The sequence below is a fragment of the Gordionus sp. m RMFG-2023 genome, chromosome 5 (assembly GCF_954871325.1).
Source record: "Gordionus sp. m RMFG-2023 chromosome 5, tfGorSpeb1-WG-v2, whole genome shotgun sequence".
Classification (NCBI taxonomy): Eukaryota; Metazoa; Nematomorpha; class Gordioida; order Chordodea; family Parachordodidae; genus Gordionus; species Gordionus sp. m RMFG-2023.
In genome coordinates, this window is record NC_088779.1 from 22399585 (window position 1) to 22421806 (window position 22222).

A 22222-nucleotide genomic window follows, 5' to 3' on the forward strand; every position below is an offset into this window, starting at 1 on the left:
ATAATATCGTTTAAGCTAGTGTTGTTAAACGGCTCGTTTTGAGCCTATTTTTAAAACTAATTCAATATTTTACACCGAAAAATACTATGCAAACCTGAAGATTTTTTTCATAGAAGGAACAAGTAGACAAATATTAACGAAATCTTGAGGCTTCGGCAATATTTTTCTGGCTAAAATACTGAGTTAACCGTTTTAGAAAATCGACTCAAAACGAACCGTTTAACAACACTAGTATAAGCCTCAAGATTTATCAAGTAGAAGCCCAAACGTTTCTGCCATCTATGAGCAAAATCACCAGGGTAACACAATATTATTTTGAATATAATCTTATTCCGGCTGTTCGTAAAAATCAGGCTATTTCACAACACTAGGTTGGAATGTCAAATCGAACAAATAATAAAAGATTAAAAAGGTTATCTTGTTAATACTATAAACAAACTTGATAAGATCCTGGATGTTGATATATGCAGTAAAATTATGAATTAAATTTTTTTTATACTTGGGTAAAATAAAAATCTTATTTCTCTTACAAACTCTTAGAATGAATAAGCAATATATTAGGGCTGAATTGAAAACAGTATTTAATCACAAATTTTGATGGATGGCAAATAGTGGGTAAGCAGAGATTGCATTATAGTTAGTTGAGAAGAATAATTAGAATAAAATGGGAATCATCTATGTAGCAAAAAAATAAAATAATATTTAGTTACATCCGTTGGCTGTGCTTGGATCTTTGGGGACTTAGGGCGGATTTATATCGTAACCTTTATAAACACAGTTTATCTATTTACCAAGATAAAAGATACAAAATGTAACTCATTTTATATTCTGTCGTGCTAATTATAAATTTATAAAACTATTTTATATATCATATAAATTAATTACTTTTTTGTTTCAAGAAAGAAGTCTTTATTAAATCGAAATGTACATTTTTTTTAAAATAAATTATTTTTAAGTTTTTAATAATTTTTATACAAATAAAAATGAATGTCTTATTTGTTATCAACCAATGAAATAATATTATTCCATTCTAACGCCGAATTTAATTTGTATTAGCAAGTAAAATACTATATTTATACGATATATTGTAGATATTAATAAATTTCTTGTTATTTTAAGCAATATATATACTTAAGTGCCAGTAGTATTTGAAATTATTTATAATCTTTATAATTATAAAGTTTATACATTATTTTAAAGTCTATATTTTGTAAACTCATAATTTTAATACTAGTTTAATTTATGATATCTCAATCCATAATAATTTTTACTATCTAATGATTTTAAATATGTAGATCAGTAATACTATATAGAAGTTGACTGAAATAATAATATATTTATTTTCCATTTTAATACTAATGATTTCCTTACATGTAACTTATATTCATTCATTCTTATTTATTAAATTATTTTATTGAAGAATGCTTATGAAATTAAATATAAAAAAATTGATTAAAATTTTAATCTCTAATAATAAAAACTATTGATTTAGGATCTTACATCTTTCAATATTTTTTTTCAGTTTGGAAATTATTCTTAAAGTTCAATCTCAAATTAAAATCTAAACTAAAATCCCTTGAATTATCTCAAATATTTCCAGTTAAATACATTTTAAAAAATTAATAAAAAATTCTATTTAACGTTTAAAAACGCGCTTTTTTTATTTAATTGTTTAAAATTGTATAATTTATTTGATTTTCCATATTAATTTTATTTATTAATTTTTACGTATCCTACGCCCCAGTGATTTTGATGTTGTTGACCACCATAAAATACACTTATCTTCCCTTATTATTTGTTTTTTTGTCTTTTTTATTAAAAAAAATGAATTATTTATTTTATCTCAAGAAAAAATTATCAATTAATATATGATAGAATATATGTGAATAAGTGATATATTTGTGTTATCGTTTTGATTTACATTACGTGTAAAAAAAATTATAGCTTCCTGTTTAAAAAGTTTCCTGGTTAATTAATATAATTAGACACTGCGATAGATGTCTGCAATGGGAGCCCGCCCACCCGCTCACTTAAAATTTTTTTAAAAAATTTAACCGCCTGCTCAAACCTGCCCGCTTAATGTTTAAAAATTATTTTAATGGCTGGTTTGGCTCTTAATTTATTTATTTGCTTTTTAATTAAACATTAATTGCAATGAAATAAAACTATTATTTTTAATAAATTGAAGTCTGTTCTGTTCATTGCGCCTGAAAAATATCAAAAATTTACCCGCCTACGCCTGCCCATTACTTAAATTTTTTTAACTCGCCCGCTACCCACCCAATGTTAAAAATATTTAAAAAAAACCCGACCATACCCATTCAAAGTATGGGCTGGTGAAAACTTCGCCTAATGCAGACCTATACACTGCGAGTCTTCCTTTAAATTATATTTACCCGATATTTATTGGCAGATTTGACGCTAAAAAACAAAATATTAAAAAAATATGTGGTTTGAGATGACCGAATATCGTAATTACGCAATTTTTTTAAAAAAATTCCTAATTGACACTTAAATATTAAAAATGCAATTTATCAGAGGTGTTACCATATCAATGACCGACATCGCAATTTTTAAAATCTTGATTTATTTTACGTTCCTTAATTAAGAATCTGTTCCATCGCTAAATGCCGAGAGGCCATTTTTTCCTCACCCAAATTGTTTTTAGAAAAACCATGAATAACATCACTGATTAAATTTAAATTTGCCAAAAAAAAATATTACAAACCCGACCTAATTTGAATTTACCGATCCATCACTTGGTCGTATGTAGGTCAGTTTTTGCAGACCTTTAAGGTTAGCGCTTATAGAAATTTTTGAAAATAACTTAAATTTATACTAATATAACATTCAAATATGACTCATTACATAAAATAAACGACAATTATCTTTATATCAGTTTTTTAAAATTCAATTGGAAAATGTCTAAGGTTTGATTTATTTCACATTCTCACTTATTTCTATAACTTTTCCCTTTAACTACTACTGATTATCATCGCTTAAATGTTCAACTAACTTAGCCTGCTATTATTATATTAGCTCTCGCGAAGCCAATATTTTTTGTTTTGATTTAACGGATCACATAGCCTCTAGCCTAGATCATGTGATGAGTAAAATACTAACGCGTTATAAATATATCTGCTCGTTATTCAAGTTAGGAGAGGTGTATCAACTGAGAGGTAGTTTTTTTAAGTTGATAACATTTCTATCTCAAATTTGAAAATCTCATTTCACATATTTATAATGAATAAAATAACGCCAACTTTTCTTATTTTTTTTGTCCCTTAAAACAATACAGTTCCACAATCCAACCCTCCTCCTCCCCCCTAATTTTTTTCAAAAGCAAAAAACTGTTTTATTTTGTACATATATTATCCCTTACCTTATCTGTTAATTTTTAAAAAACAATATATTTTATAATAAAATTAATAATAAATATGAATTATATATTGTCAATATCATTAGTAGAGTTTAAGGTAGGCTTTTTTTAAAAAAATCACACGATAATGATAACAAGAAAAATACATAAATCATTGATTTCATTTTCATCCCCTCTCCTTCCTTTCTCATTATGTATATTCCTACTCAAAAAACAAACTATCTACCATATGCCTCGTGTATATTTAAATATAATATAATTTTTTATTTAAAAAAAGCATTACTGATATCGATTTTATAATATCGGCTTTTTTTAAAATTTTCCTTGGTAACACTGCGCACGGTTATTGATTGGATATTTAATGGATTCATCAAATGAATTTTTTAAAAAATTAGCCCTTTATGAATTGTTTGTAGGTACGAACCTTATTTTTTTCCCCACGCAATATGAGGTAATAATTTTAATTCTATGCGCGATATGTATGTGTCATGTTTCGTATGTATGCTAGTCGGCATGAACCAGATCCTTTGATATCCACACATTCAATCTATTTGTAAAATATGTTTTTTTTGTGGTTAAATATTAAAATATTATGTTTAATTATTATAATTATTTTCTTCCTTATAAATATTTTAAGAAAACAAAATTGTAAAAAATACTAATCGATTGCGCATGGATACCTCTGAACTAATTAATTCAAAATAAATGAACTTAATGGCTTGACATGGCTACTCAAACCCTCTTATCATTTTGTTTTTTCTTTTTTTAAAACAGTCGATAATTTAAGATTAAATTCACATTTTTCCATTGTCATTTATTTTTAAATAGTATCGAATTATCTATTTTCTAATAAATAACACATTTACTTTCATAAAAATTATAGATATCTCACTCTTCAGGTCAAGTTTTTAAATTTATTGACAATAATCCTCCCTCAGTACAACAAACTTTCGCCATTTGTTCAAAATATTTATTACGGATTTGTGGGCCACATTTGGTGTAACCAATATGGAGAGGGGAGCGGGAAATATCCTCCCTACACACCACCCCCTCGCCTTCCTCAGTCAAATTTAAGCTTTTTTCGTTTTCCATTTTTTAAGTATAACTTATTTTAAATGGGTAAACGTTTTTTAACATTATACGCTAAATAGTTCGTTTTTAAAATTATTTTTATTAATTTTTCGCATTTTTTTAAATAAAAAATGTCACTTTAAATTTAAACAGGGAAGCATTTTTTTTTAAAAAAAACATAGATTATGGTACAATTCAAGAAAATTGCCCTTATAACAGCTGATTTATTAAAAATTTCTATCCGCTTATTTATAAACATGACCTGTCGTCAGGTTTGACAGGTTATTATTAAAAAGGATTAAATTTTAGTAGACCTAATCTAAACCCTAATTCATATCTCTAAACCTTTAAACATATAATTGAAGAACCGAAATTGTTTATTTTTTTAAACTGTAATCCGGTTAAAGACCTTCTTAAAAGTGAGCTTAAAAATATCCGATAAAACTTATGGTAAAAAAATTACCCATAAGCCCCCCCCCCCACTTTTCGCGAAAATCCTGGATAGGCTTATGGTGAGCTTAGCAGATCTTCCAAATCAACCTTTTCCATAAAATTACCTTAAATAAGAGCTGTTAAAATCTGAAAACGTATTTCCTGACACATAGCAAAATGCAGCTTTTACCAAAAAATATTAAAAAAAACTAGAAAAAATCTAATCGTTATAGGAAATTGGGTATATGATTAGACACTGCAGCACATTCTCGGCCCAAATTGTTACCCGTAAGATCAAACCATGGGTTTGCCGGGCTTCAACATAGACCCAGCCTATGGCCTCAAAAAAATTATTAAATTTCCTCCCTATTTTTTTTAATTTAATAAATATCACTATTAAGAATTGGAAAAGTTTTTTTAAAAAAATCAAGAGGTGTTTCATATTTATTTTCTTATCACATGTTTCATAATAAATGGAGTAAAAATCAGACTTTTAGATGTAAACAAACGAATTGTGCCATTTACTAAAACTTTAATAATTTATTTAGCCACTTTTTTTAAAAAAAATGTAAATAATCAATTTTTCAGGCGCATGTATGATTAGATTTTATGCGACTTGACTAAAGTAATTATGCGATTGTCGGAATATGCCTTTGACTATATTATATATATAAGAATTTCTATTCTATATTTTTAATTTAAATTTTAAAAGATTCTATAAAAAAATTGTGATCATATTATGGAAATATTTTATTTAAAATTTTAGTTTTAATTATTCACTTAATTAAAGAGTATACCTCTCGCCTCCTAAATTTTAACTCTAAACCCAAATATCAAATAGTAAAGGTAAAGGCCCGGTCCTATCAGTCTTCCACAGGGACCTGACTGATTGACGGCCCGGTATTTTTTCTAGGACAGCTGTCCGGACCAGTCTTTTATTAATATTTGAGTTTGCCCCATTCAATTCTTATAATTTTTGTGTAAATTTCATATTACTTTTCTAGAGGGGTTACTTTAGTTTTTGTGATTCTTTTTCTTTTTTGGTTCATTTTTATTTTGCAATATACTATGAAAACAAAAAGGTATTTTACTTCTAAATGAAATATTTGTATTATTTATTATATTAGATAGGGGTGTACCAATACAACTTTTTGAAAACCGATACACTATTAAATTAATGGCCCATTCCTATCCGATATTACATTTGATTTTGTATTCTGTAAACATGCTACTTTTTAAATTTTTAATGCATACATCTAGTGCTGCAAAATCACTCCATTTGAGCCGATCCTTAAAAACGGCTAACTTAGTATTTTATCTAGAAAATACGCATGCCTGAAGACTTGCTTATAGATGGCACAAAGGATTGGACTTCTAGTCGCGAAATCTCTGAGCTTCGGCAATATTTTTCTGACTAAAATATTGAGGTAGCCTTTTTTTAAAAATCGGCTCAAATTCAGCGATTTTGCGTCACTAAACATCTACCCATTTCATATACATTTCAATAGTATAACAATAATTTAACTATACCATAACATAAGTCATTTAAATATATTATAATGATAAGTTATAGTTTATATTCATGAATATAAAAGTATATTAAATATTTTTATTAATAAATCACTTATTTATATAATAATGTTCTATTTATATAATAAGTAATAAACAAATATATTATAAAATTTGAAATTTAAAAAAAAAAAATTAAGACGCCATTTATCGGATCGGATCGGAAAATTTTATAATAATGGCTGATAACCGATATTTTTAAAAAGCTGAAATATCGGCCCCATCCAATCCTATAAAAAATATCGGTACGCCACTAATTTGATTTTGCTAACATAAAATACTCTTTATATTTAAAAAAAGCAAAAATATTTTTAAAATAGCAAAAAAAAATCAAAGACCGGCCTATTTATTTGGGACTACGGTTTTTATTTGATGAAAATGGTCCAGTCTTATGTATCGGTTTTAACCAAAGATCATGACTTTCACTAATATCAAACAATAATTCGTATGCTCTATTTTTTTGTGATTCTTATTCTTTGCTGTTGATTTTTTTTAAAAAAAATAATCTTATCTATTTTTTTTTTAAAGGTTATACATCTCTTTCAAATCAGTTCTTTAAATGTCGACTCGAGTTTCAAGGAGTCCCGGACGAGTTCCGAGGGCTGCCAGAAAGTCCCGAAGTCCCGCCAGGAAAAGGAATTCCAGCCCGGGTAGGGGAAGAAAAAATAACACGACCCCTTCCCCTTCCAGATCAAACAGTAGAGGACGACCACCGCATATCAGCAAAAGCAATCCAAAGTTTGTCAATAAAAAAATTATTTGTGGTTAGGAAACGATAAATCTAACAATAATGTTGTCACCATAATCCAAAAAAAGAAAGAAAAATAGATTATAAGATATTTGCTAAATCGTTATTAGAATTGCTCGAACCAAAAACAGGAAATTAATTTTTTAAAACATTTTTCGTTTTGGTTTTCCGAATTCTGGCGAAAACCTCAATGCATGGAGATTTTAAATTCCCCCACCCCCTCCCTCCAATGAAGATAAAAAAAATGAGTTGGAATTTAAAACATTTATTTTAACCTTTATCATCTGATAAATATAAGAGTATATTGTTAGTTATTATGTAATTATATAATATGTATAATAACAAAAGGGTTTGGTGTGTTGTGTAATTTTGTAAATTATGAATGAAATAAATTCGAAAGAAATATAATATGGCTTCACTTTTCTTTTCTTGTCTTAACTTATTTATTTTATAATAATAAAATATTGAACAAAAGCATTATTGTTTTAATCGCAGCTAGGGAGTATCTTATTGAATATAGAGATTAGATTAGATGTTATGCGATTATATATTTTTATAGTGAGAGAAGTATACAAATTATGTAAAATATTACCATTTTTCCGGTAACGCGTTTATCAGAGCTTCTATCTACTTGCAATAATATTTTAACGAGTAGGGTTCTCCATGTTCAGGATAAAATAATTTGAACCCATCTTGGATTTAAGGCAGGTTTAGAAATGTCCTGCAATTTTTTTTGCGGAAAATAATATACATTAATGTTAAGCGAGATCTTAAAAAAAAATAAAAAGCGCGCGAAAAAGAGTATCGTTTTTAAAAAGGACATGTATTTATTTCGTATAAGACGTTATTATAATAAATTTGCCAAATAAATCATTTTAAATATATATCTAAACAATTCAGCCATTTAGCAATTCTGGTATAGCGAGCCATGTTGAAATGCCAAACTATTTGTAGAAATTTTTTTAAGATCGCCAAAAAGGAGCTCAACTTTTCATGTTTGTGGGTCAAGATGAAATTTAAATATCGTGATGGTTAGAGCCTCTGCATATCTGAGATTATTATAATACCGTATCAGGATGTTGAATGCTATTTATGGCAATTTGTTAATTAGTCTTCGGGAGATTTTAATTTTTAAGCATTTTTTTTGGTTTGATATGCGTAATTTTTTTTATCACTATTGGTGTCTCCTTATGAAAGCATCCATCAATTAAGCAATTTGAAGCTCTGAATTCATAAATATAATCCATATCGTAAGATATTAATTTGAATTATTTACATTAAAAGCTGAATATAGTCTGAAGCTGTATCATCAATGATTTTTTAAATTATACGATATTTCTTATAAAAAATTTTTATTCCATAATGAATCCACAATCAATTAAAGAGGAATACCTCTAAACCCGATGAAACCATTTTCTTTTTTTTAATTTTTCGGGTTCGCTGCGAGTCGGCAAAAAAGGTTTAGTTTCTGATGGGAGCTTTATTTTTAAGATTTTCACTAACCCGAATTTAGTTCGGGAAGTCCTGACATGAAATAATTTATCTCTAAAAATTTATTTAGCCCTATATGAATTACAAAATATTCTTATTTGTTTTTTTTTGAATAAAATGGATTATTAGAATTGTATTTTATTCAATATTTTTAGAATTAAACTAATTCTATTCAAGCCTTTTTTATGAGGTTTTACTCCACTTCGTTTATTTTTTTTGTTATTTATGAGTTTAATAATAGAGATGTTTATATTATTCGAAAAGGGAAAAAAATTATTGTCCCCAGTTTTAATTTTTTAATATATTACGTGACAATTTTTATATACTTGGACAGAGAATATGAAAGTTATAAGAGTAAATAATTTTAAAAAAATATATTATTTTTATTGTAACAGAATAAAATCCACAATTACTCCCCTTTTAAAGCAAGGAGCTTCTTCGGCCATATCAGCTGCTGCATCTGCCGGCAAGCAGGTCAAAAGAGAAATGTAATTTATTACAAATTTTTCTTATAATATTTATATATAGCCCATCGTTGTTAATTGTCCCGAAATTGCTCGAATAATTAAATTCATTATTCTAGTCAAATCAAGGGTAGATCCCATCGTTGTTAATTGTCCCGAAATTGCTCGAATAATTAAATTCATTATTCTAGTCAAATCAAGGGTAGATTTTTTAAACGTAATATCCTAATTATAATAAGCAATCGTAAATATATTTAACAGCGAGGAGTATAGTTGGGTAATTACTATATTTTAGACGGCTAAACCAAGTTTTTAGCCGAAAACTATCACTTTGGCCTCGGGGTTTTTATTTAAAAGATAGCTCCTCAAATTTGGAAGAAACTAATATAAATTTAAACGCCTTGATATTGACAGATTTTCACTGGCAGGCGCCTGAAGATTGAGCGAATTAGCCGACATTTAGCCATTACCCAACTATAGTGAGGAGTGGTAAAATGTAAGATCTATCAAATATCCCCCATTTTAAAACACTATGAATTTTGCGATTCTAGTACGAATTATTTTGTTTTAGAAAGAAACTCAAAGATTCGGTCAATTCCGTTATACCCAAAATTGATTTGGACACCCCTGATTCCCTCTTCAAAAATCGCCATCAAATTAAACAAAATTTAGAGGTAATGGTAAGATATTATTCACATGCAAAATTGTAATAAAAATAACATTGTACTAAGGCTGTTACGTAGTAATTTTATTAAACTCTTTTTTTTTCATTTAACGGTTATTGCCATTGCTTTAAAAAAGTATCGCATTACCGTATCATCGATGTTACTATTTTTATAATAGCATTCCTTTTTCTCTTCCTTCTTTTTCTCTTCCTTCTTTTTCTATCCTAAATATTTTAGTCGGTATCCTAAAATTTGGCGATTAAGATAATAAGAACATTTATATGTAACATTTTGCACCTCCCTTGCTTATTCTTTCATCCCTTTCCTTTATATCAAACTTTATAAATCAGATTTATTATTTTATACCCTTAGCACGAATTGGAAGAGATATCACAAGTCGGCAGACATGCTTACAAATCTGCCAAATCCAACCTCGTCAAATACACGAATCCCAAGCTAGAATTTGGCGGGCCTTTAGGAAACTCCATTCTCATCGCCTTCTTACCAGCTTTCGTTATATACCTGCTTCATTTGTGCGATAAGGTTAGCTTTTTTTTAAAAACTTAAACCTTGGTGTGTATTTGTATAGACATAGTTAATGTAATTAGGCGATATATTAAAATTTGCTACTTCTTCTTAAAGTTCAAATGAATTTATGAAATCTTTAAGGATTATCAATGATCCGATATTAACATTTTATAATGCATAAATGTATCGGTCGATGGTAAATAGTTTTTTTTATATAAAAAAAACAAACTCAGAAATATTTTAGCTTATGGAAAGTACCTCATTTTCGCCTTGAACCTATCCATTACTTCGACACATTCTCTCTCACGTGTTTTACATGTTGGATGCTGTTTCATGCCATATTTTACTGCTTGCCTATAGGTAGTCTTGCCACTGGTTTTCCTCTTTACAATGGCCCGTCTTTAAAATATCGATGCAATGGTTAGATTTTATCCTTTTTTTGACCTTTTATAAAATAATTTTGCTTAAAAAAAATTTCAATGATATTTGCAAGATATTTATTAATAGTTCTACGGTTTTTATTATCAAAGATCACTGCAAAACCCTTTTTATAAAATTATAATTTTACTAAAATTTATCAATTATTAAATATTTATTTCTATATACAAAAAAACGGCACGCCAAGGCTTATACGCGTACCTAATTTCCATGATACTCTTTGGAATGGCGGTATTTTATAAATTGCCAGTGTGGAAAATTTGCGATCACGTAATCCCCATGGCATGTTTATCGATCGCTTTTACCTTTCTCTTCTCCTTTTACTTGTTGACCAGAAGGCCGAATGATTGGGAAAAGCAAGATCCCCATTCTACTGATAAAATTCTGGAAAATGAGCACGTTAAAGGTTATAAACTATAAATGAAACTTCGACATATCCTTTAAATATCTTCTCATACCCTCCCCTCCTCTAACTAGTATTGTTAAAAGGTCCGGTTTGGGTCGATTTTTTAAAAACGATTCGATTATGATTTTAGTCTAGATATTTTATGTAAGCCTCGAGATTTGGTAAATAGATGTCCTAACCATTTTGCCATCTACGGGAAAAATTTTCAATCTATCTCTGACAACGCTACCTCTAATTGAAATTGTAACCATAACTGATTTAAAGGGCAAATGTTATGTTTATATAATTATATCCTTTTTCCATTTATTTTGGTGGTTTAAATTTTTGGCCAAGGATTTTTTTTTGGAGAATCGATGTTTTAATCCATTGATTCAGATTAAAGGAAATTGTAATTATTATTTATAGTTTCTTTCTATTAACTTTCTTGTATTTAGAATGCACATATTTATTAAAATTATAATCCTGATATGTTTTTTAAAGGTAAAACTATATATCGTTACTTCATGGGCCGATTCAAAAATCCCAGAATTGGTAAGATGTTTGACCTAAAGATGTTTTTTGAAATGAGGCCCGGATTAATTGGATGGGTAATAACTTTTATTATTTTTTTAAGATAAACGATACAAATCTATTTTATATTTTCGTTACAGTTAAAATAATATAAATCCTACCCAAACATACTGTTCTCAAATTAATCTAAAAATTTTTTAAATATTCAGCTACAAATTTGTGATACCTCCAAAGGTGATCACCTCTTTGTGACCCCTGGTTAGTTTTTGTTGTATTTACAACTTTAATTATCTACTTTTATTTTGATAAAATACTTTTTTTAACACATGTATTTAATTATTACATTTAAATTTGTGATGATAATTTTTTTTTTGATTTGTGGATTTTTTCGTTTTACATTTTTTTTAAACAGAATATCATTGAAAATTCAGCATTCTCCTAAATTAAGATATTATTTAAAATTTTATATATTGGGAATTCCTTATCATCCCATCTCTCGTTTCTTTGATAAATTTTACAATTTTTTTATTCTTTTTGCCAAAATCATAGGAAAATTACAATATAGCTTATAGAGGTGGTAATGGCAAGATTCTAATGCCCGGCTCTGGTGGGGATTTCGTTTGTGCCCTGGCCCTGCCTGGAAATTTTTTTGCCCAGCCCGGTTTTAGATCTTTTTTTAAGTACAAGGCCACCAAAATATATGTTGTTGAACACCAAAATAACTATTTATAATCTTGGGGTGTTAAATTAAAAACACTCTTATTACTTCTATGAAATATCAGAATTCATCAAATGTGTATATAAAAATTTTTTGCCCCACCTGGTCCGAAATTTTTTTGACTGGCTCATTAAAAAAAATTTAGATGTTGATCGGCCCATGGGCTGGGTGGGCATTGCAAATCTCTAATATCTTACAGTGAATTTTAAAATGTTTTTATATACTTTATTACTCAATAATAGAAACTAATTAAATTGTAAAAAATACCATTCTTTTAATTTAATAAATAATGTGATAAACTAATTAATTGCCTACACGAAGATTAATATCCAGATAATATTGATTTTATTTACTTCAAATATAAATCTTATAGACTCAAAATTTAAAACTTTTTGAGAAAGGCAAAATTCGGAAAATATTCCAAATTTACAGTTGGCCACATGATAAACTAAAAAATCAAAAAATATATATGTATGCAATGCATATAGCATACAATATAAAACTTCTCTATTATTTTTGTGTAATTATTTTCATAAAAAAATATATGATAATTTTCTCAAAGGTTATATTGGACCTTTGTTATTTGGCTCAGAAGACTCATGATAGAAAGTTTATATCCATTCCTTTGTTAGTTCTTTGCCTATTTCACGCTTGGTACGTTTTGGATGCTCAATGGAACGAGGTTCATATACTTTTTATTTATAACGTTGCCCAGAATAGTGTATCGTTCTCAACGCTAAAATGCTCTATATTCTATAGAGGTATGCTTCGTGATCTATCTTGCCTTGGATCATGAATAATTCGGAAAATCGTCATGAGTGGGCGGGAAATTTTAAATCATGAGGAGTCGTGAACTTTTCGCTCTTTACGACTTTTCATTATTTTTGAAAATGTATGGAATTCGAATAGATAAAAAGGTTTGGGTAAGATTAGAAGCCCTAGTCGAATCAAATATGGGGATGAAAGAAATGGGATTAGGTAGAGGTAAATTTTAAAAAAGATTTTCACGAATAAATCAGAAGAAGGGTGGGTGAGTATGAACTAGGATGAGAAAATTGTATTTCTAGGATTTTAGATTGATAATGGAAAAGATGGAAGCAGATTATAAGATTGAAGTACAAGCATTGTGAAGATGAAATAAAGCATATGGATTTATGCTCATTATAGAGGGAATTTACTTTAAAAGGGGGTCTTGTAAATTTCATATTTTTATATCGTATTTATATTATTAAAGTAATCTTAGTTGTTTTATATTGTTTTATGTATATATAGCATAACTGTTTGTTATTATATAATCATTGATTTTATCTAATAATGAAAAAAATAGATATACATATATTGGAATTGTGTTTTATAGGAAAATGAAATGAAATGAGTTTTAAAATATTTTACATGTTTTTAATTTATGAAAAATCTCGAAATAGAGTTGGTCTAAAAAGTATTCTATCAGAAATCAGCCAATTATTCTATCTACAAAAAGGCCAGCTTTCTAAATTCACAAATACATACTATTTTAAAACCCAATTAATTTATATTATTTTTCTTATAAAACACAAAGTAATTTTTATTTATTATTTTCCAACATATTTATCTATTTTTTTATCATTGTTTATAAAATCAATAATCAACATATAATCTAGATCCTCATAAACTCCATTCCCATGATGTAAGGAAATAATACAAACCAATGCTAGAAATATATAGAGACAAAATTTATAACATAAAATAAAATATACAACAATTTTACTCCTTACTCATAACGGTAAAATTATTCGAGATCCCAATGAGTCACGATCTACCTCTCACGAAAATAGCATTCATTAAGATCACTATGCACATCTCTTATCTTCAACTTTCTATATATGAAAAAAAATTTAAAATTTATAAATGTGTAATCAAAACGAATTATTTACGTGATTTAATTATATAGATAAAAAACTAGAGCATTTTTGATGATCCAGCTACGATTATAGATTATGAAATATTCATGAGTTTGAGCAATTATAATTTTTAAATTTCCCCCCTTTTTAACCATGTAAAAATAATGATAAATTTATTTTTCTTTCCATCAGGTTTACAATAAACAGTAAATCCGTTTTTATGGAATCTTTTCATATTTTATTATTTTACATAGGCCAGAGTTTTATCTACTTGGGATATTAGGCACGAAAGTTTTGGTTTTATGCTTCTATTTGGTGATATTGTATGGGTACCTTTCCTTTACAGCTTGCAAGCCAGGTACCTATCACTGCATACCGTCATTTTACCTAAATGGCATTTGGGATTGTGCATATTTCTTTATGGTAAACATTTTTATTTTTTTTATATCATTGCTCATGTTATTAGGAAATTAAATACGACAGTGCACATTAGGAAAACTCAGATTATTTAGGACTCTAATTATCATATACTCTTTAATTTTTTTGATTAACTAAGCTTTTTTTTAGATTAATAAGGTAGATATATATTTTGATTGTTCACAACACTAAAATAGAATTTTTATTCATAATTGTTAATTATATTTTTATCGAATTTAATTACTAACTAAACATACAATTCCTGAATCACGATAATTAAAATTCATATAAATTCACAAGGAATTACAAAAGACAGAAAAATTTGTCGAATAATTAATATATATATATAAAATTCACTAAATTTCAATTCAAATATATCTTCAAAATTATTAATAAAACTAAATTGATGATTTCTCTTTCTCTAGCCATTGTTATATAATACTAATATATGATATTAATGTGACAATAGAATATGTATTTAACTACAGATATAAAGTCCTGAAATTTAAGGAATATTTCCTGGAAGGAAATTAAATTCCTCAGAATATTCAAACGTATGTAATACCTTCAAAAAGTTTTAAAATACATTTGTAACCTCAAGGGATTACATATCACAATATTTTAATTCTCCTTAAGAGTAGTTTATATAAATCATTTTAAGTTGTTTTTTTTGAAATTTATCTGGGATATTTTTTTTAATATAAAGTTCCAAATTAGATAATGGTTTTGGGGAATATTTTACAATTTTTGGGAATTATAACTGAGGATTTGATTGTTGCATCTCCTATTCACTGTTTCTTATAACAATTCTTGATAATAAATACATATTTATATACTATTTGATTTTTTTTAACTTTAAAAATCATACTTAGTTGTGGGTTACACGATATTTCGTATGTCCAACTCAGACAAGGCATTGTTTACAAGATCACCAAATCATCCCAAATTTTCTCGTAAGTTATTTGAGTTAGTATTTTTAAAAAATAAAAACATTTAAATTTATCATCATTTTTATCATTTAATTAACTCACATATAAAAATTAAATATAATTCTTTTTCCATACCATTCTTTATTTTTAGACTACAGGGTAATTCCAACAGGGGTTCAGGGCAAAAAACTATTAGCTGGTGGTTTTTGGGGCTTGGTCAGGCATCCCAACTATCTGGGAGATATTATAATTGCCCTCTCGATGTGCCTTTTATCAGGTATTAAACAATTACACAGAATAATATTAGGCAATATTTCTATTTTTTGTAATTAAAACTGTTGGCTTTTTTTAAACATTATATAAATGTGAATATAATATAGTATAACAAATTAAATTGAAAATAAGAAAAATTAAATTTCAAGAAAATTTTTTAAAAACATTTATGAATTGGATAAATAATTTTGATAAATGCGCTATCTAAATTTTTGTATAAAATTTTAAATTCATTTGGATCATAAGTAATCGTTATTTTTAATTTTACAAAGAAAATGTCATGTTGTGATATACATAAGATCGTTGCTTGTTTTACATTTATTATAAAAAATTTTAAATAACGTTTAACATATACATATTCTTTAATAATACTATTAAAGGCTTCCATCATGTCCTTCCGTACTTTTATTTTGTCTTTTTGACCTGCCTACTCATTCACAGGCAAATCAGGGATGAAGCATGGTGCGCCAATAAATACGGAGCAGCATGGAATGAATACAGAAGAATCGTTAGGAGCAGAATTATTCCCTTCATATATTAAGATATCGATGGGGGATAAAAGAAAATTTATTAGAAATTGTATATAATGCACTATCAATTTATTTGTAACTTCTTGATTTAAATCTCTTATTTTTTCATTAAACTTAGACAACAACAATTATTATTATGACATTTTGAAATTTTCTGAAAATTTTAGATTTAAAAAAAAATAAATTAAAACTTAGATTATCATTATTAAAATTTTAGACGGAGTATTAGATTATGTAAACAAGACAATCATTTGAACTGAAACTCTTAAACGTACATTGTTTAACTACTTTTTTTTAAAATAGTTTATTATTAATTATTTAAAGTAAGATAGAATATTTTTAAAATTATATGTATGTATTTTTTTTACCTCAAATTTAGTTTTTTTATCTCATGTTATTTATTATCATTTTAAATATGATTACTGTATTCTTTGTAAACAAATACTCTAATTTTATTATTATCTGTACAAATTATAAATAGTATAGTAAAATAAATGAGTTATATTGATCGTATCGATTAAAGATGCTTTGCTATTATAGTTATTTTTCTCTAAAGACTAATTGCGGCAATTTGCATGATAGTTTTATATTCGTCGAAATTTTAAGTTTATTTATCCCCGGTTGAGGTTGAAATTGTAACTACATAAAAAAAGACTTGTCGATATTTTTACCTCATTTTTTTAGGTAAGAGATTATTCGGGCAATTTTTAATAAGAAATTGGCAGTATTTAAATTAAATGGACATTAGAAAATCATTTGGTAATTATTTTAAATTTTGTCCTAGTATTTTGTTAAAATTCCTAAAATAGGTCAAATATTGAAAAACCAATTGTGCAATCTGAATTTTAATTTAAAAACTCAAAAAATGGTGCCAAGCTAATCCATTGGCGTCAAGGGTAGATAGCACCTCTAAAAAAATCTAGTAATCTTCAAGTTTTTTATTTGCGAAATTTAAATAAATTTAAAGTTGTTAAAACAATTATCACTTATTAATTAAACAAAAAATGTCAATTTTTCTTTTTCTAATATCATCTTTACTAGTACCTAGAGATAGAAAATTACCTGGAATTTTTATTGCCCGAACTCTCCCATAGGAATTTTGGAAATAAACAATATTGATATTACATGGTAACTATTAATTTTATATTTTTTACACTATACTTTATTATATACAAGCAACGACCGATAATTTATAATGCAAATGTTAATATGGTGCCGAAAGTTAACAAAAGAAAAGTAAGAAATTGAGTTTATTATATTTTTTACATTAATCTAAAAAACTAAAAATCTATTATCAAAAAATAAGGTATTACATCTTTCATATTAAATACAAATTTGATTAAACAAAAATAAAAAGTATCAAAATAAATTACAAAAATATTTTAAACAAAAGCAAGGTTACAAGCTAAAATAATCGTAAGTTTTCATCAACATATTAAATAAGGTTATATTCAAATAATACCAAAAGTAATAGAAAATATCAATACAAATTTAAATATAAAAAATCAATTCCATTATTTAACAGCTAGTAATAAGAATATAATTAAATATATAAAAACATTAGCAAAACCTGATTTCATTCATACCATCATGAACCCTTTCAACACCATTTTCATTTGAATATTGTACTTCAATTCACGATGAGCTATTTTCTTCCTGAAATTATTGTTTATAGATTGAGTATTTAAGAACAATTCGGTAATTTATTAAGTATAAATTATACCAACATTTTAAACTTTTTATTTCCTACCTTATTTCTTGGCTTAGAATATGTTTCCAAAAAATGACTATATACGTTATGATGTAGTACTTGTAGGAATTAACGATAAAACTCTGGGCAATTGTAGATATGGCTTGAACAGAGTCCTTTTTAACATGGTATTGGAAGGAGATATCTCTAATGCCAGAAATTCTATAAAAACTATCATTAGCTCGATATTCGCTTAAGTTTTAATAATCAAACCAACATCTAAATTTAAAATATCAGGAAAAGTTTGATTATTGAGAGTACATCAATCTCAATCAGAGACCCGGAGTGAACCGTAGCGAACCGTTAACCATTATAAACCGTTATAAATATCAGAATCGTAACCGAACCGATATAATTATTTTTTGAATGAGTAAAAAGAACCTTTATAAAAAAAGGTTAAACCGGTTCAGTTTTTATATTTTAGGAATAAAAAAATTTGAATATCCAGAATTATATAAACTTGTTCTGATAGTATTGATGGTTCCTGCAACACAAGTCTGTAGATAGGGCATTTTCAAGGCTAAAATTTGTATTATCGTCACAACAAACAAATAGTGAAAATCACGGTCCGGTCTTTGATCCGGACTGGACCGATATCTTCGGACCGGACCGGACCACGGTCCTTAAGAAAAAGATCGATCCAGACCGTGGTCCTAAAAGACCGGTCCAGGACCCGTCTTTTTATTTGTTTAAAAAACATATTTTTTTAACCTAATTTAATTTGTTTAAAAAACATATTTTTTTTAACCTAATTTAATTTGTTTTATCATTTTATTTAATATAAGAGTATTATATAAACAATAAAATTTATCCAATGGTATTGAAGAAAGTGATTTTGTGCTTGTGGAGGGCATAATAAAATTAAGAGTAGATTGTGTTTTTGAGATATTTACATTTTCATCATTAGAAGTATATATTTTATGTTTTATCAGATGTCTGCTTAAGGTACCTAATTATTTTATAAGAATAAGGTTAAGTTATTTTGACAATTAATTATTCAGACAGTTTCTTAAGAAAAAATAGAACTATATAAATAATAACCAAAATATTTTAATAATAATACTGCTTATTTTGATTAATTTATTGCTTAAAAAATTATAAACAATTATTTTGTTACTTGTTGCTGACGATACATTAAATTTGGTACTGCAGTGAACACATACTCTATGTTTTTTATTGTGATTATAAGTAAAATGTCTCTTGGACAAACTTATGGTTATCATATTGTAAATAAAAATTAACAAAATCTAAACTAACTCATCTAGAAAAATATCATAAAATAAAATATCCAAAAAAATCATATTAATTAAATAGTAAAGCAAACTTAAATAATAATAAAAGACTGGTAGACCGGTCCGAACCATGGTCCTCAAAAAAGATTGGTCCGACAATCGGTCCGGGTCTAAGACCGATAGGACCGGACCGTTGACCTTCACTACAAACAAATATGAATCCATTTATATTAAAAAATATATTTAAAAATGAGTTATTTTGAATCTTATATATTTTTTTTATATATAATTCATAGATGCTTATAATAAAAATAAATTAGACGATGGTGTTGCTTCAATAAAAAAAAATTCTAACCGTAATGAACCATTATGAACCTTTATAATTAGCTGAACCGAACCTTTGTAAATTTTTTCTTAAGAACCGTAACCGAAACGTAACCATTATAATTTTTTACATATTAAACCGTAACCAAACTGAACCGTTATAAATAACGGTTCGGGTCCCTGATATCAACAAGGTTATCCCCCATAAATCTGGGATCCAATAGATTCGCAGAAAAATGAATTTTATGCAACAGCATGTTTTTTCTTTTTTTAAATGTTTTTATCCTTAAATATTTTTCTCTATATTAATAGATTTTTTAATATGAAACATTACTTCAAGTCTTCGAAAGTCTTGCTTTAACAGATTCAATTCGAAATATTCAGCATTTATATTGGTCCAATAATTTTTCTTTATTTACCCAAAAAAATTATCATCAACCAGAATTTGGTATTTTGTTCGTTCTGTCAAAAATATTATGGATTGCCATTTCATAATTTTTTTTTGCTAAACTTATTAGTACCCCACCATATCATGTTGAACTTCGCAATTTAGTGTTGAATAATTATTACCTTGCTTCTCTTTTAGTTTTGCAGAAATGAAATGATTACTCTTTTGCTAACGTTTTAGCTTTTCTAAATATTTTATTCATTGAATCTATATTTAATATATCTTGAATTAATAAATTTACATGTACAGCATGCCTAATGTACTTCGAATGCGGGAAGTTTGCTGGACATTATTAGTTCAAACTAATTTCAATTATGGGAATTATCCGTGATAACTAGTAATTTTTTGGTTACCAATTTCATTATCATGATAATTTCTTTATAATTTATATCACAGTAGTCTGTATCAGTTTTAGCTGATCTAGAGAATATAGGTGGAGGGGTAGTTAATATAAAATTTATTATGATTTCATCTCTAATATTTGTCCAAGCATTTGAAATCAAGAAGAAATTTTAATTTTTTTTATTAACTTTTTAAAATTATTTCTAAAAAATTTGGAATTTGAATATTTTAATAAATTGCCCTGAGTTAACATCCCTACAGCCTTTAAGTTCTGAATAAAATATAGCCAGTTGACCACTGCAAAAATCTATTAAATATTTCTTGATTTCCGTTTTTACAATATCGAGTTACGGGATTTGGCCTATCCTTATAAGCCCAATTCTATCAATAAGACCGTAATTTTTATATAACATTGTTATATATATTCATTTGTCATAAATATATGTATATACTACTTTTGCCTTAATAAAAAACGTCCAGTGCAATATTTTCGGGCTAATTTATTTAAAACCCAAATTACCTTTTGTTGCGCTGTTACAAATTTCGAGGCAAATATTTTAGGCCAAAACTCTTCCTGTCGCGACATTTTTAGTTGCCTTGTACGAAATATTGAGAATTTATCATTCTATGCTACTCTAATTACAGGGAACTTTTTAAATCTCCTTTGGCCGTTTAAAGAGGCTGCCACTTCTCTCACTACGCTGAGGCAATAGATACTAATTTAGGGGATTATTACATGCAAATAGTAGCTATAAGTAGGTTTTAAAAATTTGATAAAATTCGGGGTTAAATAAGCATAACTCTGAATTTTCTAACATCCCACCGGCATACCTTTCGCAAAATAAATATTTAACCTATTAGAAAGAAGTGCAACTCGGGTCAAAATTTTTGGTGTTAGTAATTTTATAAAAAAAAAATGGGTCGTGAATGGGGGTGAAAACTGATTTTAAGATTTTATTGGGAGGTCCATTAATTTTCCTTTATTATTTACAACCTTTTCAAGTTTGTATATTCGCTAAAGTTTTTGTAAAATTTCAGAAAAATTAACAATAAAAAAAATTAACGAAATACAAGGCAGTATTGACAAAATTCAAGAAATTTTTTAGATAACAAAATATTTGCGATTCAGGAATTATAGTGATTATTTGGTTCGCTAATCATTAAATATTGATAAGAGGTTGTTAGTTACTGAATCTGAACCTTCTAAAAAAATTGTCACCCGAATTTGAAGGGAACATAAAAAGGTGCATTGAACTTTATAATATTTATACAAAAGATTATTATTAATCCATGTTTGATTGGTCAGCATAAGTCAGTCATCATTTAAAATATTTCTGTATTTTTAGACGATGCCTATCCAGGATTTTCCCATATGGGAGGAAGGCCCTTAATTATATTAGCTTATACCTTTTTCTTTGAAATTATTGTCTAAAGTGATATATTGTATACAGTTATGAAAGGGGGGGGGGGTGTGTAAGGAATTTTTATTTGCTTTTTAAATGACATTTACAAGAATATTATAATCCTTTAAGCGCTTGTCCTTGTTAGCGTATTGAAATATTCTCATCAATGAAAATATAGATTTTGAGGTATCGATATCAATAATTTAAATAATTATTGATATTATATAAGAATTTTTGGAGAATGACACCAAATTCATTGTTATCTCAATAATTAA

General features: G+C 27.1%; 1 protein-coding gene across 1 annotated transcript; it reads left to right on the plus strand.

The window, feature by feature from the left end:
- The first annotated feature begins 1034 nt into the window (after positions 1 to 1034).
- Positions 1035 to 16672, plus strand: LOC135929507 (delta(14)-sterol reductase TM7SF2-like). Its single transcript, XM_065466117.1, has 13 exons — positions 1035 to 1059; positions 6980 to 7189; positions 9086 to 9178; positions 9726 to 9828; positions 10192 to 10362; positions 10581 to 10767; positions 10973 to 11191; positions 11672 to 11778; positions 12982 to 13101; positions 14554 to 14722; positions 15589 to 15669; positions 15797 to 15922; positions 16299 to 16672. Exons 2-13 carry the CDS (start codon positions 7011 to 7013, stop codon positions 16457 to 16459), a joined length of 1716 nt encoding a protein of 571 aa, XP_065322189.1. The 5' UTR covers positions 1035 to 1059; positions 6980 to 7010; the 3' UTR covers positions 16460 to 16672.
- The last annotated feature ends 5550 nt before the right edge of the window (positions 16673 to 22222 follow it).

What these genes read in the sequence shown, in the direction of transcription:
- LOC135929507 (XM_065466117.1), top strand. Translation starts at nt 7,011, where the DNA reads ATGTCGACTCGAGTTTCAAGGAGTCCCGGACGAGTTCCGAGGGCTGCC. An exon ending in AAATTAAACAAAATTTAGAG is followed by an intron (nt 9,829 to 10,191) that starts GTAATGGTAAGA and finishes TTATACCCTTAG; the next exon opens with CACGAATTGGAAGAGATATC. An exon ending in ATTGTGCATATTTCTTTATG is followed by an intron (nt 14,723 to 15,588) that starts GTAAACATTTTT and finishes AATCATACTTAG; the next exon opens with TTGTGGGTTACACGATATTT.